At 38.7% G+C, this 19,044-nt stretch overlaps 1 protein-coding gene across 2 annotated transcripts; it reads right to left on the bottom strand.

Annotated features, from left to right (window-relative positions):
• Positions 1-763: 763 nt before the first annotated feature.
• Positions 764-18,767, bottom strand: slc25a14 (solute carrier family 25 member 14). 2 transcript variants are annotated; one of them, XM_085421313.1, is made up of 9 exons: positions 18,629-18,767; positions 17,931-18,035; positions 16,451-16,589; positions 13,387-13,481; positions 7,355-7,440; positions 7,030-7,125; positions 6,645-6,769; positions 6,346-6,559; positions 778-4,260 (listed from the first exon to the last, which is right to left on the bottom strand). In XM_085421313.1, the coding sequence occupies exons 2-9, from the start codon at positions 17,992-17,994 to the stop codon at positions 4,219-4,221; spliced, it is 861 nt and encodes a 286-aa protein (XP_085277439.1). In that variant the 5' UTR covers positions 17,995-18,035; positions 18,629-18,767; the 3' UTR covers positions 778-4,218. The 2 variants fall into 2 exon arrangements, with proteins under 2 accessions (XP_085277438.1, XP_085277439.1); XM_085421312.1 differs by lacking the exon at positions 18,629-18,767 and having other exon boundaries at positions 764-4,260; positions 17,931-18,164.
• Between the last annotated feature and the right edge of the window lie 277 nt (positions 18,768-19,044).

Here is a 19,044-nt window from a genome sequence, read left to right as displayed (position 1 = left end):
CATTTCCCCTGCATCACAAAGATCATTGATGCCAAATGCTCAAAATTTAACACTAAATTATTGGCCGTTAAGTCAGTGTAACAGTGTTTTAGTTTTGTTAATAAGAGTAAAAATAAATAACAACATGGCACACACCGGTGGGAAAAATTACTAGGCCCGAAAATGTGAAATAATGTGGTTGACACATAGCACCTGAACAGTCTAAATAAAATCACCCAAACAAATAAAATAAACATGTCTTGACTTCAGGTTAACTGAAGACAGTCGAATAAATAGACAAATCTACAGATTGTCACATAAGATCAGCCAAAATAAAAAATAAAAAAATTGAAATGTCATCTTCAAACATAAAATGACCCTGTACAATCATGATTCTAAATATTTGACAATCAGAAAAGAAGAGAAACCTTTGGACATTTAAAAGCTGAACAGTTCACAGAACATTACAGTGAATTTCCAGCTCCGTGGTTTTACCGTTGGACTGTACTAGAGTGGATTTACACAGTTCTCAATTTCAAATGATCCCATTTATCTTAGACTGGACACTTGCTCAGCCCCTCAATTCATCCTGTGTCTGAATCAAACCCTCTAAATTGGCTGTCCCTGACACACACGCAGCATGTGGGTGGGGCCTCTGTGGTCACAGCCAGAGCCCTGTACCTAAGATGACCATATTTGGGGTATCCACCCTGAATGACATCATTCATTTAAATTTGAGGAGAACACCCCCCCCCCCCCCCCCCCCCCCCAAAAAAAAAAAAAAGACTTGAAACTTGCTGTTTAGAGCAATCTGAAGCCTGGGGTTTTGAATTACAGGGATTATTTCTATGTTGCTGATGTTTATTATGAGCATTCATCATCTGAACTGTAGACATATCACAGGGGAAACTGGAAAGCAGAAAAACAGGTTGAGCAGTAAGTGAATTACCCCACTGTGACATACATTTGTGGAAACATGAAATATGAGAGCGAATGTCAGTCAGCACTCCTGGTTTTACAGAACATTAGAAGGAGTGAGATGAAAACGTGTTCTGTAAATTTAAATGAGCTGACCTTCAACTGTTATTTATGAACAGAGCTGAACTGAACAAGTACACGACAGAAAGCCTCATCATTTACCTGTCCGAGTATCACAATCACATTTACATTCACAACAATGTGCAAAAAGTAGCCGTTATACTCAGATTTAATAAATAATTATGTTTTTGTGTACCATCCTTTACCCAAGTTAACAGCTTGAAAAGGTTTGTCCAAAGAGAATTAAAGTTAAAGTTCTTCAGTCCAAATGACAATTTGGTTTTCCAGTAATTTCATCATTTTAAAAAAAATATTAGTTTACATGTATCATGTTGAATGAATCGAAGACAATTGTATATTAACTAAATGTTCAATATTATCCACATTTACATGGATACATCTGAAAATGCTGTTTGCACATCAAAGGTTTCCATCCAAGAAAAGCATTATAAACATATACTGCAGCATATGTTTATAGTACTTCAGTATATTAATGGAAGTTATTGAGGAGGAAACAAAACAATTAAATTTAACAAACAAAACAAAAACCCAAGTTTGAAATCAGGCAGGTCTGCACTTTTTCCTTCTGCCTAGAATTCCCTGCTGATATTTTTTAATAAAAGAAATTATTAAACAGACTTAGAACTGCAGCATTGTTACTTAAGTGTGGACTGAAGCCAAAACTGAAGACACATCTTTGTTTTCAGATGTACCCATGTTATGAAAAACATCCCTGTGTAGCTGCATCTCCACCTGAGTCTTTAACCCACTCCGTGGATTAAACCTTGTACTCAGATTACCAGTGTGCAGACAAAAAATAAAACTGAAGTGCAAAAATCAGTATTCCGTACACTCAGTGCAGTGATGAGCTGTCAGAACAGGACTGGAAGAATATAATTACAGAATATCATCTCTAACAGGTGATTGATGTACAGTGTAAGGCTGTAACAGCACAACGCTCCCAGGACTCCCAGGAAAACCTATTTTAAAGTGACCTCTGAAAGCAGCACGTCACACTTAGACGTACAAAGACGCAAAGTGAAACGGCTCACTACAAACTCTGGAGCACAAACTGGAAAAGAAATTAAACGCTACAGCAGTTTGAGGACAGGTAAAACCTACCAACTCCTCCTCGGAAAACTTTATTCACCATTAGTCACTTTAAAAACTGTGCACAGGACGACAGCATTTACACTGGAAGACTGTCTGTTTTACTTAGGATTTTAAAGTCAGGCTCAATTAAGGAGAACATAGTGGGTACCATGTGCCCCGTTTGTTTGATTAGCATCATTAGAGTACACAGAGACCCAGGCTTAAGCAGGGCACTTAAACAGCTGCCTTTATGAAAATTGTGTTACGCAGTTAACAAATTGTTCCAATTAAACTACAAGATGCATAAAATTATGATCCTAATGCTCCTATGGAAGAGTGCTGCCCAAAGGTGTTTGAAAGAGACAAGCAAGCATGATAGAGAAGAGTTGAGATGCTGAGACAAAGTAAAGCGCTCTCAGGGGCAGATTATTAAGCACATGTAATTAAAGGGCAGGAAAGGAGGACTACTGTACGTAGTGCAAATGCAGCCTAAAAAAAACAAACAAACAAAAAACAAAACCCAGACATTTCTGCAGCCGCAATGATTCAGTACCAGTGGACACCGTGTGCGTCTTTTAATCAAAACTAGAGGAGACTGGGTGATGCAATTAGAAGAAACAGATTCACAAAATCCAATCAGGTTTTTTTTTTTAAGCATTTGAGAGAAAGATGGCACAGCTATGTGGATGAGTATGACCAACGTGGTGCTGGTTTATGAAATATTAGTCAAATATAACCTAAAGAGCACGGCTGCCTATAACAGTGCTGTTAAAGGATTTTGATAAATTAAGCAAAAAATAAATAAATAAATAAATAAACTGAATTTGACCAGCACCCAGACACAAAATGAGGAAGAAAAAAATGTTTATTTTAAATAAAATTTAAACAAGCAGTTAAAAATAAATGTAAATATGTCTGGTCTGTTTTACATGGGTGGAGTTCAGAGAATGTGATTTACAAATGTGCACATGTCACCGAGTAATCTACATCAACTACAGTGACTTATTACAAAGACCAAGTGCAAGTTCGGGACGGGACGCAATTTGGCACAGGAACTGAGGTTAAAAGAGGAACGATAAGGCCTTGTATGTACAGGAACATGCCTCAGGTAAAATACATCCACCTCTGAGTGTGAATGTGTCTGTACATACATTTACACTATGTACTGATTGTTCTCTTGTTTGTGTGGCAGCAAGCTCTCTGCCCACCACCGACTACATCCTGATACTGATTCAGATGGATGTGAACAGAACTGAAAAAAATAAACAAAACAACCTTTTTGTTAAGGATTGGCTGCTGCTTTGAATCAAGTACTTCTTAATAAGAGCTGATGTGCTATTTACTCTTCACAGGCTCAGATGGTTCAGATTTCTGACTGTAAAACAACAGAACAAATGAATAACAAAAACCTTTAGATGAACACAAAGCTCACTGGAAGAGCCATCATCTCTCTGTAACAGTGTCAACTCTGTTGTACCTTCATCTCTCTTATTACTGTGACTACCAGTAACAGTCACTTTGTCACGTGTACCACTCATTCGCGCCATTCCTCTGTTCAGCAGTTAAAATGAGATTTTCTGAGCAAATTTCATGCACCATCTTTCCCCTAATACAAAGCTTTCTACACATTCTTTTTAAAATCTAACACCCTTTTTCCTCCGTACGTGCATCAGCTGTGTCTAAGAATCCTGAGCAAATAATTAGAAATTTTCACTCTGTCCTCGGAAAGCCCAAGTTTAAAAATCCAGTCATGCAATCCACACTAATCTATTTCTCATCAGCTGAGAAAAACAAAACAAAACACATTGTCCTCTAAGCTTTCCCTCTTTTGCTAGAACTACGCATTTAGCTGCCTGAGGAGTGTGAAATGGTGAGCGAAATCATTAACCACAGCAGTCTTTAAAACAGAATCAGTAACAATAAAAAACAAACAAACAAACAAACAAAAAAAAACCACAAACAAACAAAAAAAACAACCTTGAAATGAAACTGGTTTTCGTTCAAAGGGAGTGTGAATATAGATTTGCCAAATCGCCTGGTGCCATGCTCATGCCCCACTTATCTCTGACACAGTCCAACCGACCCACACAGTCGCACTACCGGCTCTTGTTAAAATGGGAGCTTCTTCAGCTGCTCAAAGGTGATGAAGAACTGAGAAGTATGTTAAGGAAACAGACAGTGGATTGGCAGATACAAATACTTCAATGCATTTACCTTGCAAAAAAAGTTGGTATTCAAATTGCACCAATGAAAACACTGACAGAGAGCATCATTGCCAGCACTACGATGGTTCATGGGGTAGGCTGAACAAACTCACCAAGTCCATTACTTGATTGCCATACAAGTCAATTTAATTTGTACTGTGCAAAAGTCTCAAGCCTCCTTTAATTTCTTTATATTTTTCGTTCAAGGAGCCAGACTTTCTTTAAAAGTACAGCCAGTGGCCAGCCGTTACCAAAAAAAAAAAAAAAAGTTATTTAGCAATACAAAACAAACAAAAAGAAACATACTTCACTCATAAATATAAACTGATTAGTGTGTAATTATGTTCTCTAAGAAACTGATGCATTCTCATAAATGCATAAAATGAATCCAATAAAAATACATAGGAGTGGGCACTGGTTTTGAACAGTGGCTGAGATGGACATCATCCTTCTGCTTAATGGAGTAATGGAATGCAAAGGTCGAGGAGAGGAGAACTCATAGGCATTTATGTGACATGGAGGCAGTGAAATTAATTAAGTTGAGGATAAAATAAGCTTTCTATACATTTGAACCTTGAATACAGGAGGAGCGATGCAGTTTTCGTCCTGGTCGTGGAACACTGGACCAGCTCTTTATCCTCTCGAGGATACTCGAGGGCGCATGGGAGTTTGCCCAACCGGTCTACATGTGTTTTGTGGACTTGGAGAAGGCATTCGACCGTGTCCCTCGGGGGGTCCTGTGGAGGGTGCTCTGGCAGTATGGGGTGTCTGGCCCATTGCTATGGGCCATTCAGTCCTTATACGACCGTTGCAAGAGCTTGGTCCGCATAGCCGGCAATAAGTCTGACTCGTTCCTGGTGGGTGATGGGCTCCGCCAGGGCTGCCCTTTGTCTCCGGTTCTGTTCATAATTTTTATGGACAGAATTTCTAGGTGTAGCAAGTGGCGGAAGGCTTTCACTTCAGTGGTCTCAGGATCTCATCTCTGCTTTTTGCAGAGGATGTGGTTCTGTTGGCTTCATCAGGTGATGGCATCCAGCTCGCCTTGGAACGGTTTGCAGCCAAGTGTGAAGTTGTGGGAATGAGAATCAGCACCTCCAAATCTGAGGCCATGGTCCTCAGCCGGAAAAGGGTGGAGTGCCCACTCCGGGTCAGGGTCTCGTCCCTGACCTGGAGGGGTCTTGTTCATGAGTGACGGGAGAAGGGAGCCGGAGATCGACAGACGGATTGGTGTAGCGGTTGCAATGATGCGGACGCTGTACCGGTCTGTTGTGGTGAAGAGAGAGCTGAGTGTAAAAGCGAAGCTCTCAATTTACCGGTCGATCCACGTCCCTCCCCTCACCTATGGTCATGAGCTGTGGGTAGTGACCGAAAGAACGAGATCGCGAACACAAGCTGCGGAAATGGGCTTCCTCCGAAGGGTGGCTGGCCTCTCCCTTAGAGATAGGGTGATAAGTTCGGCCATTTGGGAGGGGCTCAGAGTAGAGCCACTGCTCCTCCACATCAAAAGGAGACAGTTGAGGTGGTTCGGGTATCTGAAAAGGATGCCTCCTGGGCGAGGTTTTCCAGGCATGTCCCACTGGGAAGAGGCCCCGGGGCAGACCCAGATCATGCTGGAGAGATTATATCTCTCGGCTGGCCTGGGAACGCCTGGGTGTTCCCCCAGATAAGCTGGAGGAGGTGACTATGGAGAGGGAGGTCTGGGCTTCTCTGCTTGGGCTGCTGCCCTCGCGACCCAGCCCCGGATAAGTGGAAGAAAATGGATGGATGGACAAAATAAGAAGTGGCAGGCCTAAAAACTGGAAGTCATGTCCACTGGGATTTATAACTACCCTGGTATACCATAACACCATGATATAGCCCGAGTCTAATAGGGATGGCCAAATGCTAAATTTTAAAGTACTAGCAGTTTTTTTCCATATTATATATCTAGATTTACTATTTCTGATCCTATTCCAGGTCTTTTATGGAATTAATTATTTTTCTAAGAACTAGAAATGATCCAAGTTCAAGTTTTGTTTACTTTAAAGGATACAATGATGTTCCAAGGTCCCAGTCGTAGCCAGTTAGGCCAAAATCCCTTGTAGAGAGCAAAGAAGCCTTCATTCCTCCACGTCTGCATCAGTCCATCCAATGTTCCTTTGTAAATGGGGTTTCCAGACAAAACTCGCTGGTTCATCATTCGAGTTCTGACCACATCTACAGGATTGGAGGCCAGTGCCCCCGCCAAGCCACATGCAAAACTTGAACTGCAGAAAAACACAGAATGCAGATTAACTACAGCTGTTGCCACTGCACAGCTAAAGACAGACTTTAAGAATAGTTTAAACTTACATGAAATGTGCTAAAATAGTGTCTCCCATGAGGCCGGAACGAAGGAGGTGCTTCTTTGTTATGTCATAGACAGGAAGTTCCACTCCGACAACAATAGCTGCTCGCTGTGCTGTGGGGATGACACCCTGAAGACGTGAAGGATGGAGAAAATGAATCAGACCGTAACACACTTACAGTGCAACTCAGTGAACAGAATGAAGCAAGATGGGTGCCTATTTTCCTTGGGGGCATAGAAAAGTTGCTTTTAGGCTTTGTGCTAAACTGTGGATAGATTGGACCAGATTAATTTGTAAAGAAATCACGTGAAGAGCTAGACCAGACCTTACTGTAACTTTTATGGTCAAAAACACCTTGACCTAGCTATACAGCGAAATGCAGCACTCACTCTCCACAGCCCTCTGGTGCCCTCTGTCTGGTAGATGTTGATGAAGTTGGACATCATGCTGCCTTGGAGCAGGCTGCCCTGTGCCTGCATTCTGATCTAAAACAAATGGAAACACAAAACAGTTGCTAAACTTTTGGCTCATGGATTAGGTTTAAAAACAGAAAAAGGTTCAACTATAAAGTTACTAGTATTATGTTTCATGAGTGAGTATTTCTCAGCATATCAGTGTCACAACTGCTGTTTAATAAATAATAAAGCAGTGCTTTGATATTGACAGCACACACATTCCAATATCCTAGGGCTTACTGCCAACATTAGTAGTCACCTTGAGAACATCTGTAGGGTTGGCCAAAGAGGACGACAGGACTCCAGACACGACACCGCAGAAGACGTTGATGACCATCGTCTCATCTGTCACAAAATTACACAAATTGAGTCAAGGCAGAGCCAAAACCAACCAGCAAACTAGCAAATACTAGATCATCCTATAATTAACTATGAATTGATGTCTAAAGGGTTATTTCTAGAGATAACGTAAATTTTATGAACACTTAATTCTTGCTTTGTGTATCAGTTTTGGTACACTATTGCATCTTCTCTGGGTCTAAACATCAGTGTAATTATTTAGAACAGCAACCGAGACAACTCAGTACAATTATTATTATTCTTCTTAATGTCTGTAGATTACAGAACAAAGTGTTAATTTTGCAAGGATCCAGTTACTGTATAGTGTATACAGTTTAAAATATAAATACAATTTCTTTAATGCAAACTAACTTAAAGTGTTGACTTTTTGTGACATTAACAAAAAAAAAAAAAAAACCCCACATATTGGCATTATTTTAGGGCCTGTTTTGAAACATCTGTTGAGGAAGAAAAGTTCAATTGTTTTTGCACCTTGTACTTTCAACATCTCACATCAACGTCTGATCACAATGAGAAAAATCGACATATCAAAGAATCAACCCTTTTAAATATCTTACATCCTTAAAAAATGACAAATCAAGAGTAGAGCTCAACTGATATATCAGTCTCTCTCATTTCAGCATTAGTGTAAATGTTGATGTTGTTGTTCACACTTTTTTACATTTCTTATAATGCTGAAAATAATCCTCATGAAAATGTATAAATGGTATTATCACAGTTCAGTGTTTACAGCTGTTTCTAGACAGATATGAGAGTTTTCTTGCAGTCCAACAGTACTAGCCATTAAAGTCTGAGCATGCGCTAAAAAGAAACGAAACCCAAAGTTGCCAAAAATAAATTTAAATTAAAAAAAGGAAATGGCCTGAAAACAACAACATAAAGCAGAATGGAGTAGGCAACACGGCTAAGCAGACAATGCATAGTCAAGTGACACCTTAATGGCAAGTTGCTAACTAACTTGTAAGATCTTTTGCTAGTAGGTGAGAACCTACCCAACCTCTGACTATTTTTCTCTTTAAATGCATACTACAGAATATTGTGTATCAACAGTAGCAAATGATACACTGGAATTATTTGAACTCCACAGAAATCATTATTAGCCTCAAAAAGAAACATTAGCCGTTAGCCTGTCTCTTAACTAGAGCCTGTCTGAAATGAAGTTCTCTTAATTTTGAGTAAAAGCTACAAAATTAGGATAGCTATTTCTGGAAGGTGGAAAGGTTAAAAATATGCTAAAAGGCACCAAGTTGAAATTACAGATTCCTATTCAGAGCTCTTATCAAGCACACAGTACTTCACAGTCAGTTTTAAGAGAAGAGAGAAGGAGAAAATCAAAGGCGTAACCATTGTTTGGCTTATCTAATTTTCTCATATTTTCTATAATCTACATTGTGCATACTGGCTTAAAAACATTCAGATGGTTGATCTCATTTGTAGTAACCAAATGTGGTGTCTACACTGGATCAAGGAATAGAAATCTGACATTAGCAGTACAACAGTGTAATCGCTGTGTTGCTTATTAAGGACAGAAATGTACACATTTCCCTGTGATTTGTGGTCTCAAATAAGGTCAGTGCAAGTACAAGCTGGCAAGTGTGCTGACAAATGCCATCTAAATTCAATTTTATTATATTTTATACTGACTTTTGTTATTTAGCATCAAACCACAACAACTATTGCCAAGGTGGCTGGGATGGTGCCTTCCCCCCCCCTCCCACTTATGTCTTTGGATGACAGTTACTTAAACTAAATTAGGCAGGTGCATAAATTTGGACACCCCAACAGAAAAATTACATCAATATTTAGTAGATCCTCCTTTTACAGAAATAACACCTCCAAACACTTCTTATAGCTTCCAATGAGAGTCTGGATTCTGGTTGAAGGTATTTTGGACCTTTTGTCTTTACAAAACATCTCCAGTTCAGTCGGGTTGATGGTTTCAGAGCATGGACAGCCCGCTTTAAGTCACACCATAGATTTTCAATAATATTCAGGTCTGGGGACTGAGATGGCCATTCCAGAACATTGTACTTGTTCCTCCTGCATTCGTCTCCCATACAGCATCTCCTTGTGCAAAGTGCGCTGAATAGTTGAACGATGGACAGTGACACCATCTGCAGGAAGATGATGTTGTAGGTCTTTGGAGCTGGTGTGTGGGTTGACTATGACCGTTCTCACCATCCTTTCCCTCTGCTTATCTAAGATTTTCCTTGACCTGTCACTTCCAGCCTCAATTACAATTGTGGTCTTCCATTTCCTCACTATGTTCCTCACAGTGGAAACTGACAGCTGAAATCTCCGAGATAGTTTTTTGTATACTTCCCCTAAACCATGATGTTGAACAATCTCTTTGAGAGTTGTTTTGAGGCTCCCATGTAGCCACTCTCAAGAGAAGATGCAAAGAGGAGAAAAACTTGCAATTGGCCACCCTAAATACCCTTTCTCGTGACTGGATTTACCTGTGTATGTAGGTCAAGGGTCAATGAGCTTACCAAACAAATTTTATGTTTCAATAATTAGTGCTAAAGGTATTCAAATCAATAAAACAACAAGGGTGCCCAAATTTATGCACCTGCCTAATTTAGTTTAAGTAACTATTGCACACTTTCTGTAAATCCTATAAACTTCATTTCACTTCTCAAATATCATTGTGTTTGTCTGCTATAAGATATATTTAAATGAAATTGCTGATCCAAACAACCAATGATTTATGAAGGAAAAACGTGAAAATTATCAGGGGTGCCCAAACTTTTGCATACCACAGTATATAAAAAGGAAGCCAATTTCAGTCTCAAACAACATCACTTTCCTTTTCTGGCAAAAAAAAAAAAAAAAAAAAAAAAAAAATTATGCAATTTTGTGCTGTGCACACTTAATATCAAATATATGTTTGACAAATGGATAAAGGCTTATCAGAGTATCAGTATCAAAACAGCCTCTTTCATAGTTTCCTGCCTTTTCCATCCCCACTCATCTTTCTGTCCCTTCCTTCCTTCCTTACTGGACGCACTTTGCCTGTTGTTTAGCTTGCAAATTACTGCCGGGATGTTAACTCACTCACTTCCAGATGGGTCAACACAGGTGTTGTACTGTCGCTCTATTCAGAGGAAATATGTTGGAAAAAAGAAATGTCCAACTTAACCTGGGTAAAATGTTGGGACCTCAGTGTGTGTTTATCAAGGCTGATTTTGATTTTTAACAAATAAAGGACATCCGCTCAGCTAAGGTGAATGTATTTTATTCATTACCAGGGGCAAATTATCATATAACTGCTTTACTTTCAACCATTTCCAACAAACATACAAACATCATTAACCTCTTTTCATCCACTTAATCTCAAACAAGTGACAACACAACATCCAATATTTTGCAATCCAAACAAGGAAGAAAAGATTTGCAAGGGGTTTTTTCATGTTTGATGCACAAAACTAGCATTGATTGCAAACAAAGAAAAAGAATGAGCATGAAAAAATGAAAAGCAAGAGAAGCACGGTCATGCACAATCAATTTTTGGTTCACCTGCCATGGAGACTTTTATAGTTATGAAACTGCACCAGCCCCAGATTTATCGAAGGCCAAGAGCATTTTAGAAGCCGAATTTTGTGTTAATTATTCCACACTACAATGTTAAATGACTCTGATATTCTGCTGTTTGGTTTGCTGTCCTAGAAATATGACTTGCATAGTAATAAAAAAAATAAAAAAATAAAAAAATACTGGCTTTAAGTCAAATTGAGGTAAATCAGTGCACTGCAGCTTTGGTTATGCTCTATTCCTTTTCAATGTCAGTATATCTTAATGATCAACTCAACACTTGGCAAGAAAGAAGAAATGGCTGTTGTGTCTCAGGGAGCCGTTAGAGAAGGACATTTATTGATATTCACTCTGGACTGTTTAACTGAGCTTCAAAGTTCGCCTTAAAGATCATGGCAGGCTTGTAAAGAGCTCGCTTTGTGTAGCAGAGTTTTTACCATTTAAAAAATAAATAAATAAACAGCAATATTAATCTTTTCCCCTTTCTCCTGTCTAATTCCATCATGCTTCTAGTGCTAACACCACAAACCTCTGTTACATCCGTGCCCGCACCACTAAATTAGATATTGTCAGACAGTGAATACTAGCGAAGAAGACGACGACGAAGAAGGATCGTCAATAATAATGATGCCGTTGCTGGGAAAAAAATGATCAAACATCTTAATGAGTGTAGTTGTAACACATTATCTTTGCCTTACTTGGTTCCCTGTTGCTGTGCATATGCAGAGCTGCCTACATTTTAACTGTGCTGATAAAGTCCAGCACAGAACCTGCGTGAGCAGAAAATAAGCAAAGGGAGTCTGTTTAAAAACAGTTTTTCTGGAGCATCTCTATTTCAACCTCATCTATGTTTGGCCTTTACCTTTGTGACAGATCCCTTTCCTCTCCTGTACTATATAAGCCAATAACATAGTATGTTTAAACCATTTGGAGTTCATTTTGTAAGCTTACTGATCCTCAAGATGCAATGCAATATTACTTCAAGTATTCCAACGGTGATTTGATTCCAGTTGGAAACACAAATCCCCTTTGGAGGGGTGTCAGAAAGGGCATCGGGCTCAAAACTCTGCCAGATCAAACCATGAGCTACTTGTTATGGTGAATCCTTGTAGAAAAGGAGCAGCCGAAATATCCATTTAGTCATCATTACTGGGTATGCTGAATGGAAGATGGTCCTTTAAAAAAACAAAACAAAAAAAACAACAACAACAACAACAAAAAAGAAAACCCTTTACAGCAGGGGTGGGTAACATAAGAAGGGGAGGGCTGCACCATAAACAGAACCCAGTTCAGCTTTTTAGCCTCCACAACAATCCCAGATTTAGACTTTTTGTTTTTATTTCACTTTATTTTCAGTTAGTTTACTTGTCTGTGTTCAGCTTTTAATTATTTGAAAATGTTTAGTTTTAGTTTTCTATTGTTTCAGTGGTAGTTTTAGACTTTCTCATTAGTACAGTTTGGAGGGTGTTTAGATATTTGGAGAAATTTAGAAAAAGAAAAAAAAAAAATCACAACAGACGTCACAATACAAATGCACCTCTGTGTAAAGCAGGGGTAGGCAACTCCAGGCCTCGAGGGCCAGTGTCCTGCAGGTTTTAGATATCACCCTGGGTCAACACACCTGAATCACATGATTAGTTCTTACCAGGCCTCTGGAGAACTACAAGACATGGTGAGGAGTTAATTTAGCCATTTGAATCAGCTGTGTTGGATCAAGGACATCTAAAACCTGCAGGACACCGGCCCTCAAGGACTGGAGTTGCCTATCAGTGCTGTAAAGAGATGACCAAAGTGCCACATAACTGCTTGGGTTTTCTTTTTTATTCCCCTCCCAAAAAGTCAAAGTTCTATTTATTGCACAGCCCAGTGTCTTTATATTAACACATTAACTAAAATGCTTTACATAGTTTTTCCATTTCATATGTTAAAGGGGTCAAAGATATGACTCTGAATAGCAGCATCAGTTAACCAGCTAAAATGCAAATGTAAGAAAATGACTCTCTGTCCGTTCTGTTTTTATTATGGAAGATCCAAGATAGCTTAAAAAGCATTTGCTTACTGTAATCTCTGGTTTTGGCTGAGCCCAAACTAAAATCTTACAAATCAAATGCATGTTAAAGGACATTGTATCAGTTTACTGTGAGGACAGAATAATTGTTATTCTAAATTTTATGCCGTATTAAAACACCTACATGGTTGGCCAGTTGTCTGGTTTAGCTGATTAGAGTAAATGTGAGAATACTATCAAGTTTTCAGCTGGGTTCTGTGTAACTAACTAATGAAACCCTGTGAATTAAAGACAGTCTAAAATTTGCCTTTTAAGGAGAACTTAGTAAAGGGACACAAAAAAAAAAAAAAAAAAAAAAGAATATTAGAGTTAGAAATAGTGGTACCAACCTTCTGGCTGACTGACAAATAGCCTCTTCAGAGAATTGTAGGTTCCTATCTTGATTGTCCCATAAGAAGCCTGTCTCAAAAGAGCCGGGGAAATTCTGTGAGGAGAAGATTAAAAAAAAAAAAGTTTGATTCAAGTCAGTTCCTAAAGCGAGTATATATATCAAGAACTTACTTGCGTGGCTATGAATGCAAGTCAATACCATTTCGGCCTTATTAAGGATTGTGAAATTCTAGCTATTGTCTGTTACACAGAAAGTGCTCTGAAAACACCTGAATGCTCTAAAAACAAAGAGAAGCTTGTTTTTAAATCTTTTTCAGAATGGATTGCATTACTTTCCCCACGGGGCTGTCAGCTGAATTCAGCTCAGCCGCCCACAAAGTGTAGCAGCTCTGCGTTCAGTCTTTATTACTGCATATTGTAGAGCACATCAAGGCTCCAGACTAATGTTCAATTTTTTTCCCTCCCCACATCAGTAAACGTAAAAGAGTATTCACAGTGTCTTATCATGTTCAAATAATCAGCCTTTACTTGTCATGAAGTTGTTGCTGTGGCACATTCTAAACTATTTGTTCTGATGATTGCAAACAGTTAAGAAAAACCACATGGTGAACAACCATCCAGCTTTTCTCCTTCAGAAGGTGAGTACCAAAGGGCTGAAGATGAGTGTGGCTGATAAATGAGAAGCGAATGAGTCCCACACTTTTTGCTTTTCTCAGACTGCAACATCCTCAACTTGTGTCTTATTCCACCCACGAGAAATGTGAGCAGAGGAGTGGAGGCAATATGAATTTAACAGAATGAGAACATATTTGCCTCTGCGCCTCAGTTAAAGAGGGCATGTGGTGCAGCTTCATCATAAATTGGTTTGTTACTGCCCACCTACTGATGTATGCTACGATCTCAGATGTAACAGCGCTCATGACATGGTACCATTTAGGACTTAGTTAAATTGAGAAGGGTGCAACATGACCAAATGTGAAATCATACACACAAGAGCAAAAAGTCTGATTAGCAGCTTCCCCTGTATGCCTGTTCTCTATGCTCTCCACACGAATTTTAAGAATTCAAACATTTTTCAGTATGGTGGAAAAAGACCGATTTCCTGGTCACTGGCAGGAGGATAGAGGACAGAAGAGACAAGGAGGCATAATTTAGAGAACTCAGAGGACTTTAGGCTTTACTTGGGCAGCCAACCCAAGTATATTATTAATTCTTCCCGCCTTGTGGTTTCCCTAACAGCTCGCCAGCTAGCTACTCTGGCAATCCATGATATTACTGACCTTCCACCAGCTCCAATCCAAGATAGTGGAGTTGGAGTTCATCCACAGGGTGAGAGACAGCTGACTACATTGTTCAGGTATTTATGGCCACAAAGTACTTCACAAATATTTCCACTGGAGAATTTATTAACTGTGTTATTCAATAACTCATTTAAGAAAATGTGTGCAAAGAAAGGAGTCACAAATGTGAACACAGGGTTGCTTAATTATGGGTTTTTTTGGTCAGTAAGACTATAGATATTCATCACGATCACTCAAAAGGAAGGGATTTATTGAATAAGAAAAGAGTTGTTTAACTAGATTTCCTATGAACCCGGACCTCGTGCATGTGTACAAGTGGCAAATAAAATATTTTATCTTCATCTTTCTTAAACTTTTATTATACCTTACCTAACAAAAGCTAAATAAACTAAACCAAACATACTGCAGCATGGCAGGGATTTTTATTAAGGGGTAAAAATCAAGGAAAGAGATGTGTTGAAGGCCAAAAGAGAAAATTATTTCAAAGTAGAAGCAGCACAAATATTGTTTAGGCTGAAATTCAAATTCATTTATTGCATAGCCCTGTGTACAGACCCCTTGCAGCTCATATAGTTATATTTTTTTGCATATCATATATTTTTACTATATTTCTCATATGCTGTCTTTATACATTTATTATTCCTTTAAATGATCACTTATTCTATTTCTCCATTTTATATGAGCATTTTTTGCATCTGTTGTGGACAGCAAAGGAAAAATTTAGTTGTACAGGGAAACATGTTGGGAAATATTTTGTTATATGCAGATATTTTGTGCATATGACAATAACACTTTGAAACTTCAATGTGAGAAACACTGACAGTGGTGAGTTTATTTTTAACCAGTGGAGTGCATTCATATTTACTGAGGTTCATATCCCGACCAACCTAAGCTGCTGACCACTCTAACCATACGTGACCCGACTCCCTTCTACCCCCCTTCCACAAAATATCATGAAGCTAAAATAGAATACTAAACTGCTTTAACAGAGCAGCCAGCAGCAGCCTGCGTCACCCATATATGATATCAGAAGTGAGTAGCAAGTAAGACTATTTGACTGCACAATGAGAGAAAAGAAAATGAGATCTCCCTGTCTTCTAGGAACAATAATTTACCTGGGACTGTATGCACACTCCCTGGAAATAAGAGCTGGTAGAACTGAAATTCTAAGGAAATCTTTATTCAAATAACCCCCACTTAAACTTACAGCGGAGTCTTATTTCAAAGTGTATTAGCTCTCAGTAAAGCTCAAATGAAAAACACTGGCGAGGGGGGCAGTCGCTTCTCTGCAGCACAAGCAATGTAGACAGGGAGATAGCAGAATTATTTATAACATTAGAGAAAATATTAAATACAAATGGACTTTCCTACATATAAGAAATGATGGAGCCAATCAATGAGGTTTTGGCATTCCACCAAAGAGATATAAACCAGATTTTTTAACATTGTTGCTACAGAGTTAAATTTATTAAGACTTTTCTGTACATCAAATGGCCCAGAAAATACAGGAAATGCTAAGACATCCGTTAGGTAAAGCAACACAGGCTCTTTGCCAACACTGCTTATGTGCACAGTCAGCCTACAAAGGCTCAGCTGAGTCAGAAAACAAAAACGTATTAAGCAAAGACAGGAATTTTTAAATCTTGATCAAGCAATAGCATTCATGTAAACTAGAGAGATGCATCACGGAAAACCTTTCTACAGTGAAACTATGACATGTTATGCAGATCAAATGAGTGGCCTAAAAGATAATATTCCATACCCAGAGTAGAGCGCCCGAATGCCCTCCTCCTTCCCGATCCTGAACAGAGCATGGAACATGCCTCTGTAGCGCACCTCTGTGTACTGAGACTGACCTTGGACCTGTAGTCTGGTCTTAGTAAGGTCAATGGGAAATGTGCCTGAGAATGAAAAATAATGATAAATAGGGATTAAAAACACATTTTATGTGGTTTATTATTTTATTTTATTTATTTTATTATTTTAAAAAGACTCAGAATACAGAAACAAATGTATATCATGTAGCTCTATGTTCATATCATATACAGTAAACATCAATCATGTTAAAAGAGAAATCTTCTACTGAAGTCAATAGATGAGTTCTACAAGAGGAAAGATAGTGGTAGAAGCATAACTTCCAGAAAGTTTATTTTTGGCGTTTAAAAAAAACAAACAAAAACAAACAAACAAAAAAAGATTAGTCTGAAATGAACGCCTCAAAATTACATATTGATTATGACAAAACTATTATTAACAGTTACTTTAATCAGCACTCAAACCACAGATTATTCAACAGAATTAAACATTTACTTATTGTTTATATTAAAAAGAAGCATGTATTTTTTAGTTGCAGAACTTCTCATTCAGTTGCAAAAAAATAAACAAACAGGTCCATGTAAAATGGACTAACCCTGCCAGAACCGAGCAGAGAGTAAATCTGAACTTTTATGGAGACACTTGAGTGAAAGAATATGATGGGCTGAAAGCCAAAGTGTTGTTAAAATTTAAGTTTGAATGCCTCCATGGCTCTTGCTACTGGTTACTTGCTCTTAGAATGTCATTGTGTTATTAGTTTTACAACCCAATTCTAAGCAACATGTATTTAAACACAGGAAATGTATTTTTCTTCATTCTTTAAGACTCTAAATAGAGCAACAGATGAAATGTTTTAATTTTGTCTCATGTTCTCTGGGGGGAAAAAAAAATAGAATAGCCCTTTATTGTCACTGTACATGTACAATGAAATTGGAGGTGCTCCACACCAACTGTACCGGAACAAAATATATAAATAGTAGACAATAGGATTAAATAGCAAAGAGTAGCTGATGAAGAGTGATTTAAATGGGCTTTTGCATGGAGCAAAAAATCTAAATATGATTTTGAATGTGATGATTGTGTGAGAGACACAAACTGAGGCTAAACACCAGACTTTTGTCAGCACTCAACAATCTGGACTGAACTTTGTGAATGCCACACACCTGCGATTGCAGAATGGGGAACACAATTATCACCAAATGGCTTTGACATTTTCTCTGCTACATGCACCATTTCCCTTTTTGGAGCCAGTGTTATCTGTAGTGATGCATTTTCCTACAATACTGGCGGTTAACCATTTGCATACAACGCGCTCTACTCGTGTTACATTAAAGCATATACCCCCGACTCCCAAAAAAATATATACAAAAAAACCCCCAAAAATACACCTGATGGTCAATGTGTGGATATTGCGGCGCACCACGTACCGAATTCTGCGACAATCGAGGCCATCCCTCCGTAGATAAACGGCTTCCAGTTCAAGTTGGCCATCTCCGTGGCGGCGGCTGCTGCTTCCACCTGCTGCAGCCCCGCTAAAAATAGAAGAAGACCACCCAGACAGAGGTCAACGCAGTGCTGCCACCTCAGACAATACAACATGTCGACAAACATTGAGGTAAAAGAGGATGCTACAGATCAACGAAGTGCCTCAGCATCAGCATCCCAGCATACTGCGCCGGAAAGAGACGCCCCGCAGTATCGAACGCGGTGAGGAGAGCCGTCATATTTGTTGTGACCCTACTATTGGCTTATAATAAAGTCAATAACATTTTCGGCGTCTTGATTGGCTGGGGTGCAAGAGGCGGGCACGGAATGCGTTACCGATAGCAACAGTGCCAAGAGAAATAAATGAAGTTATTTATTATTACTACTAGTCATAGAATGACAAAGAAGCTATTTTATTAATGAAATCTAAATCATATGATGATATATACAGTTTTAATCATTTTATAAAATGGTCTTTTTTTTTCTTTTTTTTTTACAGAGATGATCGCCCACCTGCTTCCAGCGTTCCGCCTCGAAACAGATGGCTGCTGCTAGGCTAAATGCTACTTCTAAAAAATTACTAGCCGGTCTGTTAGCAAATTTACCAACTGGCAACCAGTTACTGTCAAACTGAACGTACCTGTGCTGTAGATAAAGTCCGCGACCTTCTATGCAGCTTGGTTTCCCATGTGTCAGAGAATAACTATGCATTGACTTTAATAAAATGCCAGCGGAAAACTTCTCACCTTTCGTTAGCTTCCCATTTACGCTAGCGCCAACTGTGGCAGAATTTGTAAAAACAGGATTTCCGTTAACACTTTCAAAATAAAACGCCTTTTGTCTAACTAAAGTAATCAAGCAATGTAATTTATGTCGTTACGGTTAAAGCAGTGTTTACACAAATAAAACATAAATAAACAAAGTAATGCTAAATGTAATTTCAGGTGGCTAAAAATGAAAACAGTGATCTTAAAATAAAGTTTCATGGAATAAACAATTTTAAACTAGTGATTTAGCTAGGCTACTGATGGTTTACTGTTGTTGCACTTATTTCTA

The sequence above is a fragment of the Rhamphochromis longiceps genome, linkage group LG10 (genome assembly GCF_057381845.1).
Source record: "Rhamphochromis longiceps isolate RC_006_pf linkage group LG10, R_longiceps_female_GT1.1, whole genome shotgun sequence".
Classification (NCBI taxonomy): Eukaryota; Metazoa; Chordata; class Actinopteri; order Cichliformes; family Cichlidae; genus Rhamphochromis; species Rhamphochromis longiceps.
This window is presented reverse-complemented; position numbering and strand designations above follow the sequence as displayed.

Excerpts from the sequence above, each read along its gene's own strand:
- slc25a14 (XM_085421312.1), bottom strand. The coding sequence starts at position 18,114 with ATGTTTGTCGACATGTTGTATTGTCTGAGGTGGCAGCACTGCGTTGAC. Across the intron at positions 13,482-16,450 it reads ATTCGGGCGCTCTACTCTGG|AATTTCCCCGGCTCTTTTGA; the intron begins GTATGGAATATT and ends TTCTCCTCACAG. Across the intron at positions 7,441-13,386 it reads ATTTGTCAGTCAGCCAGAAG|ATGAGACGATGGTCATCAAC; the intron begins GTTGGTACCACT and ends ATTTTGTGACAG.